A 13,899-nucleotide genomic window follows, 5' to 3' on the forward strand; every position below is an offset into this window, starting at 1 on the left:
ACTGTGCTGATGCCTATAGTAGTTCAAAATCAACCAAAACTCGCTCATCTTGAGGAACTTCTCTGTTGATTCTGGTAGAGTTGTTTATTTGTTTGTTTTAAATTAATATTCTGCTCATTGTTTATTTTGGAAACAGACTAATTTAGCAATTTCTTTGTCTTTTACTGTGTTTAGATTCTTAGTATTTTCTGAAAATACAACATAACTTCAAGTAGCAAGTGCATTATCTCTGGTGTATCTTGGTGTTTGCACTTCTTGTTTGTTAACGTGAAGTAGTGTATTATACAGCAAAGTCCACTTGATCTTGGGCTGCAAAGCCTTGATACTGAATGAAATGTTATTTTCACTGCAAATTAATCAAAATAAAGGGAAAATACTAATCATTAATGATTATCCAGCTATTGAAAGTAGATTGTAACAGAATGAAGGCTCTGTTCTTGTGAGACCCTCAGCCCTCTTCCCATCAATGTTAATGAAAACATACCTCCTGGGTAACATGATACATGGTTAAAACCATTCTCCATGTATTTACTGTGCAACTACCATTATACAGCATTCCTGTTTATCTGGCTTATCACAGTGAAAAAAAGCCATCAAAACCAAAACCCAAATATATCTCAATAACAAAACAATGCTACAAGTTTAAGGAGGGAAGAATGGAGTTTGAAGTAGATTAAAATAGAATTACCATAGGAGAGTATATTTCAGTCTGAAGCAGAGGGTCTGTCCAGGCTGTCTCCTTATTGATGCCTGGTGCAGGAAAAGCCATTTTGTTTAGTGCCTGGCCAAGTAGGAGGGAATGGGTTAATACAGCTGCACTCTGCCAGGCCTCTTGCCTTAAATGGCAGCTCAAAGCATCTTTTGCACTGTTCCAACTTGTCAGGAAGAGGAATGTAGATGTTGAGACTGCCTCTCTTATTACAAGTTCTTCTGGAATCTTTATGCAGTTAGTCTCATAGTCTTGCTTAAAAGGCTGTCTAAAATGTTCAGAATTCTGGAAATTCTGACAGCTGTCCTGAGGTTAGAGAGCCTGCAGGTCATTTAGTTAAGATATATATTAATTGCTTGTGCAGTCTATGTCCTTGTAAGTGGTCTTAACATATTCCAGGGAAGTGCTTTTAAAATTGCCTGTTCTTAGACCTGAATGACAGAAGGAAGTTTGGGCAATTTACAATTATGTTATACAGACCAATTGCTTATTTATTTCAACAAGTAATCAAATAAATGTGTAAATCATACATGATTAATTGCCCTTGACAGATTTGTGATTTTTTTTCTCTGTGTGTGTGTATGAATTGTGGTTTGGTTTTTCTCTAGACAAAACATTGGCAGAAATTTGAACTTGTTGCTGCAGTTTTCAAAACAAAAGCTTGGTACTGAAATGAAAATCTGCCAATTCCTCTTTTTAAAAAGAGAACAAAAGCTGGAATTCTTCATGATGAGAAATGCAGTATCAACATAATCCATTTTGCAACGTTGTGTTGTTTCTGAAAACATGCTTAAATCCCAAGCTATACAGGTACGGTTTGTGAGTGAAACATCTTTCATATAGTTCTAAGATGAAATTACCTCTGAATGAATAGAATCCTCATTTATCTTCAAAACCTCTGTGCTACCAGTGAATCCACTCTTTCTGCATTCTACAGCAAGAATTACATTATACCATTAGAGCCAGTGCCATGATGCAGTATAAAATAGATTGTTTTGGAGAATGAACGTGGCTTTGCTATAAATTACATTCACAGGTACAGAGGAATTTGTTATTTTGTTTAAAATAGTCACAAATATAATTAAGATCTTAATTTATGTTAAACTACACATGTGGCCATTACCATAACTGGATTAGGAATTTAATCTGTCACTCAAGCAATGATACTGAACAGTTTTCATTTATAACCTTAGACACACTATTTCAGTTACAGGGACTGCAGCTGTTTGATATGAAAACTGAATTATTCTGTAGATTTCTTCATGGGTTTTAATTTTAAAATGTGTTCCTGCAGTAAAGTAGAGAATAACTCTTTAGTTGTCATCACATACTGTCCGTTGTATGCTCATGAAATAACATAAAAATGAAAACAGAAAATGCATTTCACTCCTTCTTGCTAACAGTATGTTGTGTGAGTGCCTTTAGAAGTGCTGCTGAATAAGAGATGGCTTGGAATGGCTTGTTCTTTATTAAAAGCTAATCATGAATATATCTTCTTCAAATGAAGCCTGGACTGTGCCATCTGAAAATAGTGTTCCTCATGTGGCGACGTAAATTGTGAACTATTTGAGTCTTGGCATAAGTAATTTCATTCTTGCCTCTGATCTCAGAAACTGCAATCTGGATATGATTTACTTCAAGTTGTAACTCATTTTTAATGAGTGTATGTGTTTGCTCATATGTGTTTCTCTGGGAGGAAGCTGTAGGGGAAGAGGAGAGCATTGTGATGGAGCTCTGACAGGGTGATTTGCTGCCCAATGTGTGTCATGTGTCCAGCTGACGGTGGCCTTAGCTGGCAGGGCAAAGAGGAAGGGAGAGCAAGAGTGAAAATCACACCTAAACCAATAAACTCTAGGAATAAACAAAAAACCTCCTCTCTCCCTTCTCCTATGCCTTCCCATTGTATTTCATGCACAGTCACTTCCCATACTTGTCATCAGAGGAAGACACAATGGTACCCCTTTCTTGCATTGTTGCGGGGGTGGCAGCAGTGGAGGTGAGAATTTCAGTCCTGTGAGAAGAGGGTGGGGAGGAAGGAGGAAGGGATGGGTGGGGTGAGTTGTCCCGTGTCTGGCTGTGGTTTCTGGGCTCTGGACTTCTGAACTATGCCAAATCAGCTCAAAGGTGATTGCTCTGATTGCTTTTTTAGATAATTGACATCCAGCATTCTACTTATCTTTTGAATTTTAAATTGGATGGGCTATATGAAGAAGCAAGCCTTACGTGGACTGTGTCTTTTAAGCAATGGTGTTGTAAATATACTCCATAATTCTGGCAGGAAGTGTCACCTGCCATGATTGAAATGAATGATAGACATAAGATATTTGATTAATTTTGTAACAAGTGTCACCTCAAAGCTTCCTATCAGCCCTGTTCGCATAGTTACCAATACCTCATTCTCTCACAACAAAAACATGAACTTGGTTGTTCCACCTGATTTTGAAAACAGTGGCTCATGCGCTTCTCTGTAAGTATAAGGCAGTTCAATACAAACCATAGTTCTCTGTGGGCCAGTGTGCAGTGGGGCAGGAAAGGCACTGAGAGGCCTCCCCATACTTTCCTTCAATTCATTGCCCACAACTCTTTCTTCCCTACTCTGTAACAGTAAATACTGGGAGGCTAGGGGAGGACAGCATTACTGGTTGCATCTGTTTGCCTCCTCATCCCTTTCTCCTCAAGGATGTGCAGAAATCTTCCATCTCTGTCTGCAGCAAAGTCTTCCATTAAAAACAATGTGCACAGGGGCAGTAGCAGCACTGTAGACTCAATGTTTTCAGTATGGAAAAAAGAGGTGTCATTGCCAAAAATGTTTTTTTCATATTTCTTCCTTCACTTTCTAGGCGTTAGGTAATGCTACAGCTGGAGAGGCTGGAAGAGTGTGAGAGAGGAGACTGTTAGACTGGAGGAAAGAGGCAGAAAGCATGTGTGGGAGAGAAACTGACAGACCCTATTAAGCTAAATCTTTATTTTGTAATGCCTTTATCTGTTTATTACATTAACCTCATCCAAAGAAAGGATACACTCTGTATCTGGTGCTGGAGGAGATCCAGGTTGAAGCTTATAGTGTCACCCTCTTTGTTCTTTGGTAGTACACATTTTTTTCCAGAGGAGAAGGGAGCAGGAAATGTAATGCTGTTACTTGGAGCTGTTATTTGGAGCTACAGGCATATTTGTGAGGTGGGGTGGGCTGTGCTCATTTAAATGTCTTGTTTCTAGTTTTGCTGTTACTTGCTTGCCATTTTCTGGTGAATTTTCACAAAGGTGTCATTAACTAGATTGTATGTTACTTGGAATTCAGTTGGCCCCTTTTAGTCCTTTTTTAAATTGATCAGCCAATTTTAGGATGTTAACAATAATCTCTAATGTACTAGAATAAGCCTGGGCCCTTGGTCTTTCAGATTGCTCAACTTTTGATGCTGTGTCTTTGAAGGGGTGTTGATATCTTCATAAATCTCAGCAAAACTGCACTGCGGTGGTTTCAGCCTTCAATATCTAGCCCAAAAGCACTTAGAGGAGCTGAGCACACTCCCATTTGCTCACAGAAAAAGATTTCTCTCACAAGAAAAGCAAGGGTAACTTTCTCAAACTGTGTATGTGAGGTACCCAAAGGGAAACAAGATGTTCTGAGCTGAAGTAATCAGTGTTCCGTGGCATCTTTTATCAGAGTAGAAAGCCATGGTGGTCTCATACCATCTGCACACCAAATGTGCTGGTTCTTGACATTTTGTGTGAGTGGTCAAAAAGGGAACAAATCCTCCCTTGATCACTAGGCTAAAGCTTGTAATGAGATAAAGACTCAGAGAAATTGCTGCTTTGTCCTATATTCTCTCTCTAGGATTTCTTTGATCTGTTCCAGTTTCAACTATTTTGGTAATAGTTCATGCCACTTACTGTCTAATATCAGTTATTGTCTAATATCTAGCATACCTAGTTGAACACATCAGAAAAAAATTTCTGGCAATGAATATTTATAGGAATGCCGTGGTCACGATCCTTGTCCATGTTTTTTTTTTTTTTCTAAAAGAAACTATAATTTCCATAAGTATGGAATGCATTCACTGTACTTGAAAAGTCAAAACCACCTGACTTGTTAATGCTAATAAATTTCCCAAGCCAGTTACATCAATGAAAGAATGTAAGTAGTCATAGTCATGCAAATTGCAAGGCTTATTTCTTAGGCTGAGCCCTCCTAATTTGGGATAATACTGTTCCCTTTTACTGATTCACATGAATATTTTAGTTGACTTGAAGGGTGTCCAGTGGACTATTAGTTTAAGTTGAAGCAAGAAGTAGATACTGGCCTACTTCTCTAGTTAATGATTAGTTAAGCAGTGTAGATTCAATAAGGATTAAAATTGTCTTATACTGTGGACCTTTCCTTCATTTTGCTGCAGAACATTATGTAAGGAGCACTTAAAGTTGAGCAGGTCATGGTTTGGATACCAGTTACAGCTCATAACAGACAGACATATCGGTCTTTTTATTCCCTGGGCTTCTATCTTTTAAAAGAGGTAATGGCAGGGTTTTGTTAAAAATTCTTTCTTAGATTTATTGTGTTTTATATTTAGTTTATATTATTAAAATTTTACACAGTATATTACATATTTAGGTTTATTTCATCACTTATCTTAAAACCAATCCTAAATACAGGCAAAGACTGAAATGGAACAGGTCTTGGCATGGGGATGCTGAAGGGGGTTTCTGGAAGAAGCCTTGTAAAGCTGCTGAAGGGGCAGCTCCAGTAGTCAGTAGTCACTGTTTCAGAACTTCACAGGAAGCCTGATGTGGTAAATACAGTATTGGATGGGTTTATCCAGTTTTAAGCCTGAATCATTCTTCTTTGTGTCAGTCCTGGTCTCTCATTTAATGAAGCATTCATCACAAGTGAAGGTGACTATTCCGAAGAAGTTTTCTGAGGTTTTTGATTTGGTGTTTACCAAATCAAATCTATAGGGTCTTCTTAAATTTCTTTTTAATTTTTTTTTTTTACCTAAGGGTAGACTAAATGATTTCTAACATTACTAGAATCTGTGCTCTATTATGAAGAGTAGCAAATGTTAAGGTTAAGGTTGCTTTCGTGTGTGATTAGAGTCTGAGCAGCTAAAGCTGTGAGATTGTGGTTTACTGCCAGATCTGCCATCTGAAGAGCAGGGAGGAGGAGGCTTGTGTAGAAAGTGCTGTGTTACAGCACTATTTTTCTTCATGCTGGGAACCTTGTTGCTCTAGGCTTTTTTACCTCAAGTCTCATTGTATAAATAGGCAATAGAATAATTTTGGAATCTGGACTTGTGACGTGTCTAATTGCAGACACAAAATTAATGATAGGACTGAGCTGAGTTGTAAGAGTCTTTAGTGAGTAAGAGATTCTGTATTTGCCATGTTCTGTCAAAACTGCAAATATTTATTTGCCTTGACATTTTGGTATTTCAACAGAAATAGCCTATGGATTTTGTGGTAGTGGCAGGTGCTGACAGAAATTGTTATCCTTCTGAGAAAGCTTTGAATCTAAGAATACAGATAGAAGGAAATGGTAAATTGATCACTTATGCTCTCCATGAATCTCATAAATTAAAAAAAAAAATACTTTGTCCCAAACCAGACTTGTGCTTTGACAGTATCACAGAGCAAAATTTCTGGCAGCTATTGTAATTATAATGTGGGAAGGTGCCATATGTGTTTGCCATGTTACATAACATTGCCTTGACTAGCCAGCTTTAGCCAGGAGAAATGAGTATTGTGGTTTTTAAAAGGGGCAAAATGTCACTCAGTTTCAGCCACAGCATTAATTGTGTCTGTCAGATACTGCTTCTTTCCCCATCTCGAAAAAACAGATGAAATTGCATTAGAAGAATTCCAGTCAGTGTTTGAATGATAAACAGTTGTCTAATGAAATTAAAATGCCTTTGTTTTACTTACCCTTCTTCTTTCTTCCTAAAAACAGTATGCAAGGAACTATACTTCATAAGTGTGTGCTGGGAATCAGCTAACACAGGCAAATGTACTGAGAGCACCACATTTGTTTGCCACTGGTGTATGAATGCTTTTCAAATGCGACTCTTTGTTTCCAGGCCTTCTTGCAAATGTGCAATCTGCCAGTCCGGGTGATTTGCAGGGCAAACGCTGAGTACATGTCCCCATCTGGTAAGTGTGGCCTTCATTTAGATTTCTGTGTTACACCTCCATTTTGATACCATGGCAACTGGGCCTTGTCTTGCTGATAACAGCCGGGCAGTGCTACTGTGTGTGGGTTGCCTTTCCCCCTCCTCTCCAGAGCAGTTTCTCCTCTGCAAGCAATCAAAACAGTGAAATGCAAAGTAACATTGGCACAATGTGTAACAGTACCTGTGTAAAGTGTTCACATAGCCCAGTGACTGATGGAAACCTTCTCTCAAACGTCCTAAAGCAGAAAGACATATGTGTCCAAAAATGGCTTTATTCTGCATCCAGGGAATATTCCAGGAAATGCTGTTATAGTTTCTTATTGCTGGAGTGAAACAACACTGGAGAAAGGTTTGCTTTTGTTACTCTGTGTGGGAGTTGATTGCCAGGATACAGGAGACCAAAGGGTACATATTCACTATTAAGGGTGACAGGTGATTTTAGATCTTCCTTAGATCCATGAGACTGCCTGGAAAAAAATCCAAACCCACCACCAAAAAGTTAAGTATTAGGAGTGTACACAGCCTGTTTTTTGTTGGAGGTAACTGCCTAAAGACTCCCAGACACCAGCTTCAGAATACTGCCCAAATTTCAGAAATAATTACAGAACGCAGGGTGCTGAGATCCTCGCACTCTGTCCCAGATTTTTGTTGTGCCAGGAGGTCCATATTTACTGATTACCTGGCTCTGGCTGATGAGTGCCACATGGAAGTGCCTGTCAGTACATGTCTGCCAGCTATAAGGGTTCTACTGCTGGTACTGATATTTTTGGTTAAAACGGTGAAATGAGGCAAATTAAAAAATACCCAAAACCAACAATTGCTCGGCAGGAGTGAAACCTCTGCAAAAGCAAAATATGCAGTTATATGAACTATTTGTTAGTAAATAGAGAATGTGAAATGCTGAATCCAGGCACACAGGGATATGTTGCATGTGCAGGACTAGGATTGGTGACACTTAACATGCTATGGCTTCTCAACCACTCAAATCTCATGCCCACACTTGCTGGCATCTAATGTTATAATTTAGGTCTGAACACTTCCTTCTTCTTCTAAAAACAAGGAGCACAAGAGGGAAGAGGATACTGCTTCAGTTTTAAATGTAGGCAGAATTACATGTATTCTTTTTTCCCTTACACCTGGAGTCCTTTACTGTTTTTACTCACTTTTACTCACTTACCTTGTTTCCTTTCTTTGTATTGGTTTAACGATAATTCAGAGAAGGTTTGCATTTGTTCCCTTCTCTCACCCCACCACCCTCTGTCTCATTACTACAATACATTTCTCCTTTTACAGGCAAAGTGCCCTTTATTCATGTGGGAAATCAAGTAGTATCTGAACTTGGGCCCATAGTCCAGTTTGTAAAAGCCAAGGTAATAGTACATTGTTTTTATTAATTAGTGAATGTGAATCCTGCTTAGCATTGCACTGATTTTGTGTGCTTTTCTGGAATGTTACTGAATTTCTTGAAACAATATAGGAATCTAGTGCTATTTTAAGAGAAAGATATAGGGGAACAGGAGTTGGTGAGGTAAAAATGTTTTTCTTTGTCATTTCCTCAAATTCTCCAAGTAAATTCTATGCAGAATAGCTGCATACCAGTGCAAGTTTCTGAGACTGTTTTCCAATATGCTTTGTCTCTTGGTCCCAGAGGTCTTAAGCTGAGATTTGGCTGTTTAAATACTGAAATGTGAGATACCTTTCAACTTTGCCTTTATTCTCCCATCCCCAGCCCCCTGCTCTATTTTAAAAATGCCATGTTTTCACTGAGAAGTTGAATCTGTATCACAGATGTAAATTTGTGTTTACTTCTTGCCATAGGGGTACACTAACCAGGAGGCTGTATGCTCAAAGTGTGCTTATCTATAACTGATAATAATCTACATTTCTTGTAGATTAGCTTAGATTTCTTATAGATTGGTTACATTTTGATGATTTTGTTTTAATTGTAAAGGATACTGTATGTAAAAATTTCATATGTAATTTTTTATTGAACTGTGTAAGAGAATAGGATGTGAGCCAAAGCTCATTGATGTTTAAGGTCCTTGGGTCATGTGTTGCTGAATATTCCAATACTCATTCTTACATGTGTGTCTTTTTTCTTTTCCCCATTAGGGTCATTCTCTCAGTGATGGGTTGGATGAAGTCCAAAAAGCAGAGATGAAAGCCTACATGGAATTGGTCAATAATATGCTCTTGACAGCAGAGGTACAGCAAACCCTAGTAACTCTACACACTATAGGCAAGAAAGGTTTAGGATTTTTCCCTGTAGTGGAAATAGTGCTGTTCCTAGATTAGGTTGTCAGCTTTTGAGGTGAAATGAATAATAAGGAATAAATTCTCACATACTGCTGACCTGTTCCTGTAGCCACGTGTGATTCCTCTCACCTATGTCAAGTGTGGCACAGAGCTGTAGAAGTAACTGTCCAGAAAATGCCAGTGGTTCCTGGGGTCCTACTGGTGCTGGCCAGGCACCCCACTATCACTGTCCCCATGTGCATGCTGTGCGTGCTGGGAGCCTGGGATCCTCTGTGCTGCCTGTCTGTGGCCAGTTCAGGTGCCTCAGTCCTGGCCTGGGAGCAGTGTTGGAAGCACTGGGACGATGCAGGTGTCTGAGGAGCTGAGGGCTGGGCACCTGTGCCTGGAGCTGGGTGTGGTGTGGGCAACAGGAGCAGGCTTTCGGTCTCAGCTTAGTTTTGGTGCTGGTGAAGTCAAGACTAGCAGCTGGGCTTTTTTCTTCCAGTTTTAATTTCTTTTGTACATCAAAGGTCTACAAAAAGAAATTAAATGGAAATTTTAATCTAATTCAGAAAAGGAAATTCTACTAGTGAAAAATTATTGTCTCTGTATTCTCCTTTATTAGGAAGTTTTAGTAAGTGTTCTTTCTTTTCCTAGCTCTATCTCCAGTGGTGTGATGATGTTACAGTAGAGGAGGTGAGTGGTTCCGCAGCATTCATCTTAATTAAAATTTAATGAGAAAACACTTTTGCTCACAACTGCAAGTCCCTACTCATAAATGAAACATGGGGTTTTATACCATTAATGATAAAGTCTTTTAACTTTAATTTCACTTGCATACGCATTTTAGGGAAGCTGTGTTACTGGAGGGAGCTGACTGCAGAATAGATACAGGTTTTGTTTATGTTTCTGAAATAATAGCTTTAAATAGTTATGCTGCAAACAGTGGATTCTGTGCAAATAGTTTCAGCATGCACACAGCTGCTTTTCTCTTCTGCAGCTCCTTTTCTGAGAGAAATGTTTAAATATCAGCTGTTTTGTTAAGAGGTATCTATATTTTCTTGTATGATAACACAGTACCTTTCTGTTTTTCAACACAGATTACTCACCCCAGGTATGGCTCTCCTTATCCGTGGCCTCTTAACCGCATTTTGTCCTATCAGAAGCAGTGGGAGGTCAGGCGAAAGATGAAAGCTATCGGATGGGCTGGAAAGACACTTGAACAGGTAAGTATGAAAAGGGAATCTTATTTATTTACCCCGTTTTCCTTCTGATTTCTTTTTTCTATTTTTTTAATAGGCATTGGAGAGTAGCATATTTCTGAAACAGATGTAGTGAAATGTATATTCTGTACTTTAAACATTATCAGGAGTCAGGTGCTTGTCTTCAGCAGCAATAAATTTTAAATTACGTGCAACCTGATGGGGTTCAAGGAAGGATGTTTTACTACAAGTGTACAACTCTGTCAGTGTTAGTTTAGGCCATAGTCCTGAAAATAGGTTGTGAGTTCTGTGCCCTGCTTCCTATATGATGCTGATAGGCACTCTTTGCGGGATTGTGGCAGGTTGTGGGGTTTAAGTCATTAAGCTTAGTTGTAAATGTTATGGTAAGCATTTAATCAGAGTTGCCTTACATCACAAGTTAGATTAGGTAACACTTTGCTACCTGCCTGCTGTGTAGGTTTGTCTGACTTCAACAGCTTTTGATATTCTAACGTGTTACTTTCCTTGTTCCCACTGTCGGTACAACTAGAATAAGGAGGTTATTTCTTGCAATGGTGCTACTTCCTGACAATATGGATCTTTCTTTCTTGTGTATTTTGATAGGTGCTTGAAGATGTAGATCAGTGCTGTCATGCTCTCTCCCAGAGATTAGGAACACAACCATATTTCTTCAATAAGCAGTAAGTTACTCTTCATTGAAATACTGCATCCAGCAATATGAGATATAGGTACATACCCACATACATACAAATGTATTTATATAAAACTCCTATTCTATTTTAATGCTGTGTGATTAGTTGCAAAAATACAAATGTGTGACTGGAATCTAAACATGAAATTTCAGGAATAAGTACTTAAAGGTTTTAAAGGGAAAGCTTCTGTAAGTTTGTTGTATTTATGATTTCGGCAAGACTGCTGCTTGTCTTCTCTACAAATTCTATCACAACTTATGTAGGCTACAAATGTACATTTTTATATAGTTAGTTTCTTATTAAAAATGATACATTTAAAGCTTTACTTTTGTTTCTTGGATAACATTCTCTGCTAGAGGCATGAATGTATGTTGTGCCAACCTGATCAGCTTGTCTTAACATGAGAAGCAGTTCTGAATGAACTGAATTAGCATGAGGGTGCCTGTGAGTCCTAAGAACTCAGGGAGAAGCTAGCTTATCCACAAAGAACTAAATGCAAAGTGAAAAGCAAGATTCACATTGCCAGGAGAGAAAAAAGAAATTACTTCCATGGAATGTCCTCTGCTCTCACAGGTTTCTTTCAATTGCAATATGCTCTTTTAAATTTTTTTTCTCTCCATTAAGTCACAATTTTGGAAATGTTACAGACTTAAATAACATCACATTAGCTCCCTCTTGTCTCCTGTGCATAGATCAGTCTAGAAATGCTCAGGTCTGGATTTCAGTTTTCTGCATTTGAACAGGGAGATGTCATCAACTGGCAGCATCTGGTTACTTCCCTGCACTGTGGCTTTCTTTCCCCCTTAATCTATTCAAAGTTGAGACTAGTTGGGTAGCCTTAATTCAGAGGATAAAGAAATATGCCTTATAGAAGATGACTTTAAGTTGCATCTTCTCCTTAGATTATTAAACATAGTATCTCTTAATTTTTATTTCTGTATTTCTAAAGAATTGTAACGTGAGGAATTGTGTTGGTTGGTTGTTAACCAGGCTTTTTTGGTAGTTTCAACCTTTAAATTTTTTAACTGAAATATTTAGTCTGAAATACTACTAAGAAAATATGTGTTTTTAGTTCAGTGGTTTTCAGTCTGTGACTTCCATGAGTCTTTGGGAGGTAAATAAGAAAAGCAGCCTGTTTCTGACAGATTAAAGTTTGTTATGCAGGGGTCCATATCTCCACTGGAGAGTGTTTAGTGATCCAAAAATAAAACGGCAAAAAATTTATCAGTTAGGAAAGCTTCGTGCTGCATACATTGAATGTTAGTAAAGGGGGACTCTTAACTTATTAATAGATTTGAAAAAAAAATTATTTTTACATGGACTACTTACATCCATGGACTACTTAAAAGTCCAAGGTGACAATTCAGAAAGGTCATCATACCTAAAACATTCCCAAATAAAAAATACCTGTTTTCTTCTGTGTAATCCCCTTTCAGAAAAGGGATGGTTCCAGCTACTGCCACTGTGGAACTCCCGTTTTTGTTGGTTGAATAGTTCCAAACTATTGCAGAGCACAAAAAAAGGAGTGGGGGCTGTAAGCTTCCATTCGTCTCCTTTTTTTTTTTCCCTTGTGAGATAATGTTGGATTTTTTTAAACACACATCCGCAGAAGAAAAAAAAGAGCCACAAAACACCTGATAAGCATTTGCCCTTATTACAAGACTAAAAGATGGAGAATGGTTTGAAACTAGATCAGTAAGTCTGTCTGATCTAAGAGATGTTATTTACACATTTCCAAGCTCCCTAAAGCAAGCAAAATGCCATCCTGAAAACAAGCAGAGTTCTTAATATTACCCTATACACAGATTTCATACATTTGATTTAGCCTTGCTTGATTTCATCCCAATTCATAGACTGCATGGCTAGCTAAAGGTTACTCAGAACAGCATGATTTTTCTTGATCAGGACTTGTCTTCCAAAATACTTGTCTTCCAAAATTCTGTTTTTTTTTTTTTTTTTTTTTTTTTTCCTTAGTCCAACTGAATTAGATGCTCTGGTGTTTGGACATCTGTTCACAATCCTTACTACTCAACTAATCACTGATGAACTCTCTGAAAAAGTGAAGAACTACAGTAACCTGACAGCGTTTTGTCGGCGAATAGAGCAGCAGTACTTTGAAGGTCATGACAAAGACAGCTCTGCAATTGCAGCCCGATCCTCCAAGAGGCCCTTGCTGAGATAAGCGTGGTGCTTCGGGTGGATCATGTTGCAGTTTTGGGTTTATCATTGCTCAAGCAATTGATTTTGAGAATGGAAATGTGTGTTAGCTTTTTGAAGCTGCCAAATCATTCTGGAGCAAGAAAAGATGTTAAATACAGTTTTTGTGTTGTAGAATATACTGTGCACATTTAAGCTGAAATGTCCGTATGAGCGATTCCATTTTAATAGCCTGTATGCCACCTACTGTAAAGTGACCTTGGAAAAATATCTGTTTCGAAAAATAAAACACTGAAAGTTGATCTCTGATCTTTCTAAATGCCTCTTTTGCTAAATTTAATTTCTGTGTAGTTCACAAGTGGGATCTTTTGACAGGACACTTGGAAGAAATTTGTGAAATAGTTAGAATTACTAGGCTGGGAGTGAAAGTATGCATTAGAGATCTTAATGTTTGTCTGCCTCAGCTAAAACTTATTCAGAAATTGGGTGAAAAAAATGTCTTGGAGATCTGTAGCACATATTAATGTGATCTTATTCAGTCAGTTCCTATTTTTGTGTCAAAGTACATTCTGGCTGTCAGTTCTTCATCTTGTGTGTCTTGCCTCTGCTTTTATCTCTCATTCATCTTTGGTTTTTTGATTATAATTTTTTTTCTTCCTGTAGTTTCCCAGTTTTAATCCCCAGCTTTTCCTGCAGCTTATTTAAGAAACTTATTTGCTAGG

General features: G+C 38.1%; 1 protein-coding gene across 4 annotated transcripts in view; it reads left to right on the plus strand.

Annotated features, from left to right (window-relative positions):
* Nucleotides 1-13,486, plus strand: part of MTX2 (metaxin 2) — a 29,688-nt gene extending 16,202 nt beyond the window's left edge. For 2 of the 4 annotated variants that reach the window (XM_030276931.4, XM_032749301.3), the window contains 8 exons: nt 1,318-1,519; nt 6,778-6,850; nt 8,164-8,240; nt 8,983-9,075; nt 9,763-9,801; nt 10,206-10,331; nt 10,932-11,008; nt 12,995-13,479. In XM_030276931.4, the coding sequence (XP_030132791.1) occupies nt 1,496-1,519; nt 6,778-6,850; nt 8,164-8,240; nt 8,983-9,075; nt 9,763-9,801; nt 10,206-10,331; nt 10,932-11,008; nt 12,995-13,202 (717 nt within the window). In that variant the 5' untranslated portion in view covers nt 1,318-1,495 and the 3' untranslated portion in view covers nt 13,203-13,479. 4 annotated transcript variants of the gene reach the window in all.
* Nucleotides 13,487-13,899: the final 413 nt, after the last annotated feature.

Source organism: Taeniopygia guttata, chromosome 7 (assembly GCF_048771995.1).
Source record: "Taeniopygia guttata chromosome 7, bTaeGut7.mat, whole genome shotgun sequence".
NCBI classification, from domain to species: domain Eukaryota; kingdom Metazoa; phylum Chordata; class Aves; order Passeriformes; family Estrildidae; genus Taeniopygia; species Taeniopygia guttata.